Raw genomic sequence first — 12,674 nt, forward strand, 5'->3', positions numbered from 1 at the left:
GAAGATCCTTGGTCAAACTGTCAAGACTGAGGCCTTTGTGGACAGTGGGGCCGACGGGGTTTTTATGGACCGCCAATTCGCCCTGAAACACTCTGTTCCCTTAGTACCCTTGGCATCGGAAATTGAGATTTGTGGGTTAAACGGGGAACCATTATCCCAAGGTAAAATTACCTCTTGCACTAGCCAGATTTCTTTGTTTATTGGAGCCACACACTCTGAAAAATTGTCCTTTTATGTGACTGTCTGTACTTTTGCCCCATTGGTGTTGGGGTTACCCTGGTTAAGGGCCCACAATCCTCAATTTGACTGGGTCTCTGGGGAGATTCTTAGTTGGGGTACTGATTGTTTCAGGAGTTGCTTGAGCCTTCCAGTCAGGCTCTCGCAGCTAAGTTTGCAAGGATTGCCAGGGTGTTATGCAGATTTTGCGGACGTGTTCTCCAAAAAAGTTGCTGAGGTACTACCTCCCCATCGCCCCTATGACTGTGCCATTGATTTGTTGCCAAATGCTAAGCTTCCCAAGAGCAGGTTGTACTCCCTGTCACGTCCTGAGACTCAGGCTATGGCAGAGTACATTCAGGAGAACTTGGCTAAGGGATTTATCAGACCTTCACAGTCTCCAGTTGGGTCGGGGTTCTTCTTCGTGGGTAAAAAGGACGGTTCGTTGCGACCCTGCATCGACTTCAGGGAATTGAACCGTATCACGATTAAAAACTCATACCCACTGCCTCTCATTTCGGTCTTGTTTGACCAGCTTCGTACTGCCACCATTTTTTCTAAGATTGACCTACGCGGTGCGTACAATCTAATCCGAATAAGAGAGGGGGATGAATGGAAGACTGCCTTTAATACCCACTCAGGGCATTATGAATATTTGGTGATGCCTTTTGGGCTCTGTAATGCCCCGGCAGTCTTCCAGGATTTCATGAATGATGTGCTCAGGGAATATTTGGATAGATTCTTAGTTGTATACTTAGATGACATCCTAATCTTCTCCCATTCCCTGGAGGAACATCGGAAGCATGTACGCTTAGTCCTCCAGAAACTCAGAGACCACCGGCTTGGGGCGAAGCTGGAGAAGTGCGAATTTGAAGTTCAGCAAATCGCATTTCTAGGATATATTATCTCCCCAGAAGGTTTCCAAATGGAGGGTTCCAAGGTACAGGCAGTCCTGGATTGGGTGCAGCCCACTAGTTTGAAGGCGCTTCAGCGTTTCCTGGGCTTTGCAAATTTTTATAGACGATTTATCGCTGGATTTTCGTCTATAGTGGCGCCCTTGGTGGCACTCACTAAGAAAGGGGCGGATGTTGCTCACTGGTCTTGTGAGGCTAAAGCGGCTTTTGCCCGTCTCAAAAGGGCATTTGTTTCGGCCAAGGTGCTGCGACACCCAGATCCAGAGCGTCCTTTTGTGGTGGAGGTGGATGCCTCTGAGATGGGTATTGGGGCAGTGCTTTCTCAGATGGGAGTGTCTGATAATTGCCTTCATCCCTGTGCTTACTTTTCCCGTAAATTTTCGCCTGCCGAGATGAATTATGACGTGGGTAACCGGGAATTGTTGGCTATTAAGGATGCACTCGGGGAGTGGAGACACTGGCTTGAGGGGGCTAAGTTTGTGGTCTCAATTCTCACTGACCATAAGAATCTGGCATATTTAGAGTCAGCGAAGCGTCTCAATGCCAGGCAGGCACGATGGGCTTTGTTTTTTGCTCGCTTTAATTTTTTGATAACATATCGCCCTGGGTCAAAAAACATCAAGGCTGATGCGCTCTCGCTGAGTTTTGCTCCAATCCAGGAGACCACCGAGGAGCCGTTGCCCATTGTTTCCCCATCATGTATTAAAGTGGGCATTACCCAGGACCTCTTATCATTAGTCCTTAGAGCACAGGAGCAGGCTCCTCCAGACCTTCCGGTAGGTCTTTTGTTTGTGCCTCCTAGGTTAAGACAGCGAGTGTTCCTGGAATTCCATGCCAAGAAGTCGGCAGGTCACCCGGGTATTGCCAGAACTCGGGAGTTGCTATCTAGGGCGGTGTGGTGGCCCTCGGTGGCTAAGGATGTGGATCAGTGGGTTCGGGCATGTGACATCTGTGCCCGAAATAAGACTCCTAGAGGGGTTCCTGTTGGCCCGTTACATCCACTCTCTATCCCATCTAAGCCATGGACCCACATTTCAATGGATTTTGTGGTGGACTTGCCCAAATCCTCGGGGATGACAGCCATCTGGGTTGTCGTTGACAGGTTTTCGAAGATGGCGCACTTCGTTCCACTGGTTGGGCTGCCATCAGCCAGACGCCTGTCTGAATTATTTATGCTGCATGTTGTGCGTCTCCACGGGTTGCCACTTGATGTGGTCTCTGACCGCGGATCCCAGTTTGTGGCCAAATTCTGGAGGGCATTTTGTTCCGATCTCCAGATTTCTGTCAGCTTGTCGTCAGGCTACCATCCGCAGTCTAATGGGCAGACTGAAAGGGTGAACCAGTCCTTGGAGCAGTTCCTCAGGTGTTATGTCTCCAAGTGTCAGACTGACTGGGTTGCTCATCTGTCCATGGCGGAGTTTGCCTATAACAACGCGGCTCACTCTGCTACAGGGATCTCTCCCTTCCTTTGTGTGTATGGGCATCATCCTAAGGCCAATTCTTTTGACCCCTGGACTCCACGCCTGGTGGTTCCTCTGTGGTTTCGGTCCTTAGAGGTATTTGGCGGAAAGTGAAGAAAGCCCTTGTGTCTGTGTCATTAGTGACCAAAAGGGTTTTTGATAAGCGGAAAAGACCCTGCAGCTTCAAATTAGGAGACTTCGTCTGGTTGTCTACCAAGAATTTGAAGTTGAGACAGCCATCTCATAAGTTAGGGCCCCGGTTCATCGGCCCTTATAAGATCACCAGGGTTATCAATCCGGTGGCATTTCAGTTAGATCTGCCCCGTTCTTTGGGTATCAATAAAACATTTCATTGTTCCCTTTTAAAACGGGCGATTAGTAATCCTTCTTCCAGTGTAAGACCTTCCCCTCTTCTGATACGTGGCCAGAGGGAGTTTGTTGTTGAAAGGATTCTTGACTCCAAGGTGGTTCGGGGTCGGCTGTCATTTTTGGTGCACTGGAAGGGGTATGGCCCGGAGGAGCGGTCGTGGGTGCGCAGTTGTGATCTTCAAGCCCCCAGACTGATACGCTCTTTCTTCTCGCAGTTCCCCGATAAACCCGGTGGTAGGGGTTCTTTGACCCCTCGTCAGAGGGGGGGTACTGTTAGGGTCTCCTGCCCTGTGCTGCCACGTCGTCATGGCAACCGGGAGACAAGTGCTAGTGGAGTAACCTGAGCGCAGCTGATACTCCGGTTCGGGTCTTTTGCTGTGCAGTGGTTATAGGCTCTGTGCACGGCAGGGGATCCGGTGCTGGTTTTTGTGCTCACAGTCTGTGAGGTCTGAGTGGGGCGTGGACAGCACCTGCTTTATAAGGCCTCTTTTCAGGGTAAGCAGATGCTGCTGAATCTTTGTTGGTTAGTCAGTTCATGAAAGTTAGCCAGTACTGTGTAGCTTTGTATTTGTTTGTTGCTTACTGCATATAGGCCTGGGGATTTGGTATTACACTCTGCCAATCCAGACCTAGCAGTAAGACTGGAGTCAGTCGTTTAGCTTGCTGGGGTTCTGTTACTACTCTGTGAACTTAGCAAGTTTGCGGCTGTATTCTAAGACTTGCCTGTCTAATCCTGTCTCACTGTGCTAGGTGTCAGGGGTCAGTTTAGTGGCAGTAAGCTAAAACCTGTGCACTGCAAGTGAGAATTAGGATTGTGGAGATTCTCCTTGTGTCTATCATTCCATCTCTGACCAAGGAGTTTACTGCCACACCCGTTGGTAACCCTTTAGGGTTTTGCTGTTGCCCTTAGCAACAGCATTTCGGGTTCTCTACGTATTAAAACACAACATCTTGCTTTTCCATCTGAGCAGTTCTAATACAAGGGAGATACCCAGTTCCTTAGCCTCTGGGCTTCTCTGTTCACTTTGTGTGTATTTTGTCACCCTATCACCTTCTGTGTACATTATGTCATATCCCCCAGTTTGTCTGTGAGTCCATCTGTTTTGCATAACAGTTCAAACACCAGTACATTCCTGCAGACACTGGAGTGCATAACAGTTCTGACACCAGTACTTTCCTGCAGGCACTGGTGTGCATAACACTGCCCTGGCTCTCCTGGATGTCACTGGTGTTACTGCCAGGTGCTGCAGCTGTACATGTGTGTTGCTGTCCTGGCTGTCACTGTGTTATACAGGGGGCAGGAGCATTGTAAAATATAGGGGTGCTGATATCTTAGTAACATTACACTGGCCCTGTATGCTATAAAAATGTGTGTGCTGTTGTTTAAAATTAAAAGCACACTGCTCCTGTATGCTGTCAAATATAGGGGTGCTGATCTCTTAATAACATTACACTGGTCGTGTCTGCTATAAAAATTTGGGTGCATTTGTGAAAAATTAAAATCACACTGGTCCTCTATGCTGTCAAGAATAGGGGTGCTGATGTCTTAATAACATTACACTGGCCCTGTCTGTTATAAAAAAAATCAGGGATGCTGTTCTTACAAATTAAACGCACACTCCTCCTGTATGCTGACAAATATAGGGGTGCTGATATCTTAATAACATTCACTGGCCCTGTCTGCTATAAAAATACAGTGGTGTAGTTCTTAAAAATGAAAAGCACACTGCTCCTGTATGCTGTTAAATATAGGGATGCTGATTTCTTAATAACATTACACTGGTGCTGTCTGCTATAAAAAATCAGGGGTGCAGTTCTTACAAATTAAAAGCACATTGCACCTGTATGATGTAAGAATACAGGAGTGCTGTGAAAATAAAGGGGCACTGTTCTGTGTGCTGTAATAATAAAGGGGCGCTGTCCTGTGAAATAGAGAACAACAATTTGGAAGAAAAAATAGTGGAAGATCAGGAACCACTACAGGAGAGTCAAAGTGTGTCCGCGGTTGTGATTTTTAGGCCTGACCTTCCCTAGACTGTATGGGAAGAGGAGGCTCCTACCAACATTTGCACGCCACCTGCAAGTGCTTGGAGGAGCACCACCAGTCCAGTTGCTGATAGTTATATTGAGGATGTTACTGTAGAAGTTCACCAGGAAGAGGAGGATATGGGTGTAGCTGGCACTGAGGAAGCTGATGATGAGGATTCTGATGGTGAAGTGGATTGTTTGAATAAGGCACCAGTGAAGACAGGTTATGTCTGTGGGTTGAGAAAGCCCATTGTCATGCCTGGGCAAAATACCAAAAAATCCAAGTCTTCGGTGTGGAATTATTTCTCCACAAATCTGGACAACAGATGTCAAGCCGAGTGTTGCCTTTGTCAATCCGTAATAAGTAGGGGTAAGGATGTTAACCATCTAGGAACATCCTCCCATAAATGTCACCTACAGCGCATTCATCAGAAGTCATTGTCAAGTTCAGAAATTTTGGGTAAGAGCGTAAGCAGTCCACTGACACCTAAATCCCTCCTTCTTCTTGTACCCAAGCTCCTGCAAGCCACACCACCAACTCCCTCAACATCAATTTCCCCCTCAGTCAGGAACGTAAGTAGTCCTGCAGGCCATGTCACTGGCAAGACTGAGGAGTCCTCTCATAACTGGGTTTCCTCCAGAGGATCCTTGAGTGTAACGCCTGCTGCTGCTGTTGCTGCTGCCGCTGCTGTTGTTGCTGCTGGGTGTCGATCATCATCCCAGAGGGGAAGTCGGAAGACCACTTGTACTACTTCCAGTAAGCAATTCACTGTCCAACAGTCCTTTGTGAGGAAGATGAAATATGACAGCAGTCATCCTGTTGCAAAGCGGATAACTGAGGCCATAACAACTATGCTGATGTTAGACGTGCGTCCGGTATCCACCATTAGTGCAGTGGGATTTAGACAGTTGATGGACATACTGTGTCCCCAATACCAAATACTGTCTAAATTCCACTTCGCTAGTCAAGTGATTCCCAGACTGTATTTGGACATTAAGAAAGTGTCCTCAGTGTCCAGAAAAAATGCGGTTGTACCCAGTGTCCACTTGTCCATGGACATGTGGTCAAGTGGAGTAGTGCAAACTAAGGACTACATGACTGTAACAGCCCACTGGGTAGACTAGATAGTAACATAGTTAATGAGATTGAAAAGAGGCAAAATGCCCATCGGGTTCAACCTGTATCTGTTTTTAGGAATGCACATTATAATGCACCAGCTGAAGTAATGGTTTCGTACCAAATGACAAATATATTTCCTATTACTCCCATATACTAAATATCAACACAGTATATTAAACACTATAGACTTGGATACTTTTTTCAGATAGAAAACTGTCCAATCCATTTTTAAATGCATTTACCAAGTCTGCCATTATTACCTTCTTCGGCAGGGAGTTCCAAATCCTTATTGCCCTTAACGTGAAGAACCCTTTCCTACGTTGTGAACGGAATTTTCTCTGCTCTAGCCTCAGTGAGTGCCAACGCGTCCTATACTGAGTTCTATTAATAAACAAATACCCTGCTAACTCTTAGTCTCCTCCTTTCAAGGGAATGCATATTTAACCTAGTAAGCCTTTCCTCATTCTCCAGTGTCTCTAACCCTTTAATCAGTTTAGTAGCTCGCCTTTGAAGTCTTTCGAGCTCCCCGATATCTTTTATTATAATATGGTGCCCAAAATTGAACACAACATTCCAGGCGCGGATGCACCAATGATTTGTACAGAGATGTATTGCCTCCCGCAGCAACAACAACAGCGGCACCATTAGCAGCATCTCGCAAACGCCAACTCGTTCCTAGGCAGGCTACGCTATGTATCACCGCTTTCCATAAGAGGCACACAGCTGACAACCTCTTACGGAAACTGAGGAACATCATCGCACAGTGGCTTACCCCACTTAGACTCTCCTGGGGATTTGTGACATCGGACAACGCCGCCAATATTGTGCGTTCATTACATCTGGGCAAATTCCAACAGGTCCCATGTTTTGCACATACAATTAATTTGGTGGTGCAGAATTTTAAAAAAAATTACAGCTGCGTCCAGGAGATGCTGTTGGTGGCCCGAAAAACTGCATGCCACTTTTGACATTCAGCCACTGCGTGTCGAAGACTGGAGTGCCAGCAAACACTCCTGAACCTGCCCTGCCATAACCTGAAGCAAGAGGTGGTAACGAGGTGGAATTCAACACTCTATATGCTTCAGAGGATGGAGGAGAAGCAAAAGGCCATTCAAGCCTATACATCCACCTACGATATAGGCAAAGGAGGGGTAATGCACCTGACTCCTCAAGGCCAGTGGATAATGATTTCTGTGTTGTGCAAGACTGACCAACCCTTCGAACTTGCCACACGTGAAGTCAGTTCAAACACTGCCAGCTTGAGTCAGGTCATTCCCAACATCAGGCTTTTCAGAAGTAGATGGAGAAATTGAAGGATGAGCTAAGACGGAGCAATTCTGCTAAATATGTGGGACTTGTGGATGGAGCCCTTCATTCGCTTTGCCAGGATTCAAGGGTGGTCAATCTGTTGAAATCAGAGTACTACATTTTGGCCACCGTGCTCGATCCTAGGTTTAAAGCCTATGTTGTATCTCTCTTTCCGGTGGCAACAAGTCTGCAGAGATGCAAAGACCTGCTGATGAGAAAATTGTCAACTCAAGTGGAACATGACACATCAACAGCTTCTATGTAATTTTCTCCCGCAACTGGGGCTTCGAGGAAAAGGATAAAATTTCCTAGCCCACCTGCTGGCGGTGATGCAGGGCAGTCAGGAGCAAGTGTTGACATCTGGTCTGGACTGAAGGACCTGCCAACGATTATTGCCATGTTTACTGTCACTGCATATGATTCTGTCACCATTGAAAGAATGGTGGATGATTATATGAGTGACAGCATCCAAGTAGGCATGTCAGACAGTCTGTATGTATACTGGAAGGATAAAGAGGCAGTTTGGAGGCCCTTGCACAAACTGGCTTTATTCTACCTAAGTTGCCCCCCCCTCCCCTCCCCTCCAGTGTGTACTCCAAAAGAGTGTTTAGTGCAGCCGCTCACCTTGTCAGCGATCGGCGTAGGAGATTACTTCCACAAAATGTGGAGAAGATGTTCATCAAAATGAATTATACATTCCTCCGTGGAGACATTCACCAGCAATTGCCTCCAGAAAGTACACAGGGATGGTGGATTCCAGTGGGGACAAATTAATACTCTGAGAGGAGAATGTACACAGTGAAAGGGGTGAGGAATCGGAGGATGATGATGAGGTGGACATCTTGCCTCTGTAGAGCCAGTTTGTGCAAGGAGATATTAATTGCTTCTTTTTTGGTGGGGGCCCAAAACAAACCAATCATTTCAGCCACAGTAGTGTGGCAGACCCTGTCGCTGAAATGATGGGTTTGTTAAAGTGTGCATGTCCTGTTTATACAACATAAGGGTGGGAGGGAGTGCCCAAGGACAATTCCATCTTGCATCTCTTATTTTTTTCTTTGCATCATGTGCTGTTTGGGGACTAGTTTTTAAAACTGCCATCCTGTCTGACACTGCAGTGCCACTCCTAGATGGGCCAGGTGTTTGTGCCGCACACTTGTGTCGCTTAGCTTAGTCATTAAGCTACCTCGGTGCAACCTTTTTGCCTAAAAACAATAGTATGAGGTGTGAGGTGTTCAGAATAGACTGGAAATGAGTGGAAATACAGTAAATGTTTTTGAGGTTAATAATACCGTAGGATCAAATTACCCCCAAATTCAGTGATTTTAGATGTTTTTGTTTTCAAAAATCATCCAGATCCAGTGCCCGCCGCATATCTCTAGTAATAAGTTAAAGATAATATGAAGCCACAAAATGTAATTATTAATGCTTTGTTACTTTGTTTTATACAGTGTTAGAGGCTGATATGGCGGCTGGGCGTGGCTGGCTCATATGTGCAGATAATACATTCTGCTGCTTATTATTCTCATAAGACACAATATGTAGCCACAAAATGTATATATAGATATGGAAACAATTTAGAGAATCCACACAGTAACCGTGTAGCCTTACCGTGTCCGCCGCTGTAGTGCTCAGTTACCGCAGTGTATGGACGCCCACTGAACTCCTCGGCATGTTTTAGCAATGCATCTTTGATGACCTCATAGCCACAGAGAACCACAACAGGGTCCATTCCTTTCCATAGGGTGAAGAGTGGACCGTACTTCTTACATAGCTGCAAACCAAGCAAAAGTTACTGTAGAACATGTACAATAATATCCTGCAAATACACATCCAATATCTGTAACTAATAGAGATGAGCGCCTGAAATTTTTCGGGTTTTGTGTTTTGGTTTTGGGTTCGGTTCCGCGGCCGTGTTTTGGGTTCGAACGCGTTTTGGCAAAACCTCACCGAATTTTTTTTGTCGGATTCGGGTGTGTTTTGGATTCGGGTGTTTTTTTCAAAAAACACTAAAAAACAGCTTAAATCATAGAATTTGGGGGTCATTTTGATCCCAAAGTATTATTAACCTCAAAAACCATAATTTACACTCATTTTCAGTCTATTCTGAATACCTCACACCTCACAATATTATTTTTAGTCCTAAAATTTGCACCGAGGTCGCTGTGTGAGTAAGATAAGCGACCCTAGTGGCCGACACAAACACCGGGCCCATCTAGGAGTGGCACTGCAGTGTCACGCAGGATGTCCCTTCCAAAAAACCCTCCCCAAACAGCACATGACGCAAAGAAAAAAAGAGGCGCAATGAGGTAGCTGTGTGAGTAAGATTAGCGACCCTAGTGGCCGACACAAACACCGGGCCCATCTAGGAGTGGCACTGCAGTGTCACGCAGGATGGCCCTTCCAAAAAACCCTCCCCAAACAGCACATGACGCAAAGAAAAAAAGAGGTGCAATGAGGTAGCTGTGTGAGTAAGATTAGCGACCCTAGTGGCCGACACAAACACCGGGCCCATCTAGGAGTGGCACTGCAGTGTCACGCAGGATGTCCCTTCCAAAAAACCCTCCCCAAGCAGCACATGACGCAAAGAAAAAAAGAGGCGCAATGAGGTAGCTGACTGTGTGAGTAAGATTAGCGACCCTAGTGGCCGACACAAACACCGGGCCCATCTAGGAGTGGCACTGCAGTGTCACGCAGGATGTCCCTTCCAAAAAACCCTCCCCAATCAGCACATGATGCAAAGAAAAAGAAAAGAAAAAAGAGGTGCAAGATGGAATTGTCCTTGGGCCCTCCCACCCACCCTTATGTTGTATAAACAAAACAGGACATGCACACTTTAACCAACCCATCATTTCAGTGACAGGGTCTGCCACACGACTGTGACTGATATGACGGGTTGGTTTGGACCCCCCCCAAAAAAGAAGCAATTAATCTCTCCTTGCACAAACTGGCTCTACAGAGGCAAGATGTCCACCTCATCTTCACCCTCCGATATATCACCGTGTACATCCCCCTCCTCACAGATTATCAATTCGTCCCCACTGGAATCCACCATCTCAGCTCCCTGTGTACTTTGTGGAGGCAATTGCTGCTGGTCAATGTCTCCGCGGAGGAATTGATTATAATTCATTTTAATGAACATCATCTTCTCCACATTTTCTGGATGTAACCTCGTACGCCGATTGCTGACAAGGTGAGCGGCGGCACTAAACACTCTTTCGGAGTACACACTTGTGGGAGGGCAACTTAAGTAGAATAAAGCCAGTTTGTGCAAGGGCCTCCAAATTGCCTCTTTTTCCTGCCAGTATAAGTACGGACTGTGTGACGTGCCTACTTGGATGCGGTCACTCATATAATCCTCCACCATTCTATCAATGTTGAGAGAATCATATGCAGTGACAGTAGACGACATGTCCGTAATCGTTGTCAGGTCCTTCAGTCCGGACCAGATGTCAGCATCAGCAGTCGCTCCAGACTGCCCTGCATCACCGCCAGCGGGTGGGCTCGGAATTCTGAGCCTTTTCCTCGCACCCCCAGTTGCGGGAGAATGTGAAGGAGGAGATGTTGACAGGTCGCGTTCCGCTTGACTTGACAATTTTGTCACCAGCAGGTCTTTCAACCCCAGCAGACCTGTGTCTGCCGGAAAGAGAGATCCAAGGTAGGCTTTAAATCTAGGATCGAGCACGGTGGCCAAAATGTAGTGCTCTGATTTCAACAGATTGACCACCCGTGAATCCTTGTTAAGCGAATTAAGGGCTGCATCCACAAGTCCCACATGCCTAGCGGAATCGCTCCCTTTTAGCTCCTTCTTCAATGCCTCCAGCTTCTTCTGCAAAAGCCTGATGAGGGGAATGACCTGACTCAGGCTGGCAGTGTCTGAACTGACTTCACGTGTGGCAAGTTCAAAGGGCATCAGAACCTTGCACAACGTTGAAATCATTCTCCACTGCACTTGAGACAGGTGCATTCCACCTACTATATCGTGCTCAATTGTATAGGCTTGAATGGCCTTTTGCTGCTCCTCCAACCTCTGAAGCATATAGAGGGTTGAATTCCACCTCGTTACCACTTCTTGCTTCAGATGATGGCAGGGCAGGTTCAGTAGTTTTTGGTGGTGCTCCAGTCTTCTGTACGTGGTGCCTGTACGCCGAAAGTGTCCCGCAATTTTTCTGGCCACCGACAGCATCTCTTGCACGCCCCTGTCGTTTTTTAAAAAATTCTGCACCACCAAATTCAAGGTATGTGCAAAACATGGGACGTGCTGGAATTTGCCCATATTTAATGCACACACAATATTGCTGGCGTTGTCCGATGCCACAAATCCACAGGAGAGTCCAATTGGGGTAAGCCATTCCGCGATGATCTTCCTCAGTTGCCGTAAGAGGTTTTCAGCTGTGTGCGTATTCTGGAAAGCGGTGATACAAAGCGTAGCCTGCCTAGGAAAGAGTTGGCGTTTGCGAGATGCTGCTACTGGTGCCGCCGCTGCTGTTCTTGCGGCGGGAGTCCATACATCTACCCAGTGGGCTGTCACAGTCATATAGTCCTGACCCTGCCCTGCTCCACTTGTCCACATGTCCGTGGTTAAGTGGACATTGGGTACAACTGCATTTTTTAGGACACTGGTGAGTCTTTTTCTGACGTCCGTGTACATTCTCGGTATCGCCTGCCTAGAGAAGTGGAACCTAGATGGTATTTGGTAACGGGGGCACACTGCCTCAATAAATTGTCTAGTTCCCTGTGAACTAACGGCGGATACCGGACGCACGTCTAACACCAACATAGTTGTCAAGGACTCAGTTATCCGCTTTGCAGTAGGATGACTGCTGTGATATTTCATCTTCCTCGCAAAGGACTGTTGAACAGTCAATTGCTTACTGGAAGTAGTACAAGTGGGCTTACGACTTCCCCTCTGGGATGACCATCGACTCCCAGCGGCAACAACAGCAGCGCCAGCAGCAGTAGGCGTTACACGCAAGGATGCATCGGAGGAATCCCAGGCAGGAGAGGACTCGTCAGAATTGCCAGTGACATGGCATGCAGGACTATTGGCATTCCTGGGGAAGGAGGAAATTGACACTGAGGGAGTTGGTGGGGTGGTTTGCGTGAGCTTGGTTACAAGAGGAAGGGATTTACTGGTCAGTGGACTGCTTCCGCTGTCACCCAAAGTTTTTGAACTTGTCACTGACTTATTATGAATGCGCTGCAGGTGACGTATAAGGGAGGATGTTCCGAGGTGGTTAACGTCCTTACCCCTACTTATTA

At 47.0% G+C, this 12,674-nt stretch overlaps 1 protein-coding gene across 1 annotated transcript in view; it reads right to left on the reverse strand.

Annotated features, from left to right (window-relative positions):
- The window catches only part of LOC134927083 (cytochrome P450 2F2-like), a 593,292-nt gene that overhangs the window by 277,352 nt on the left and 303,266 nt on the right, over positions 1-12,674 (reverse strand). The window contains exon 3 of the mRNA XM_063921081.1: positions 9,024-9,186. Coding sequence (XP_063777151.1) covers positions 9,024-9,186 — 163 coding nt within the window. The remainder of the gene's footprint in view (positions 1-9,023; positions 9,187-12,674) is intronic.

Source organism: Pseudophryne corroboree, chromosome 5 (genome assembly GCF_028390025.1).
Source record: "Pseudophryne corroboree isolate aPseCor3 chromosome 5, aPseCor3.hap2, whole genome shotgun sequence".
Classification (NCBI taxonomy): Eukaryota; Metazoa; Chordata; class Amphibia; order Anura; family Myobatrachidae; genus Pseudophryne; species Pseudophryne corroboree.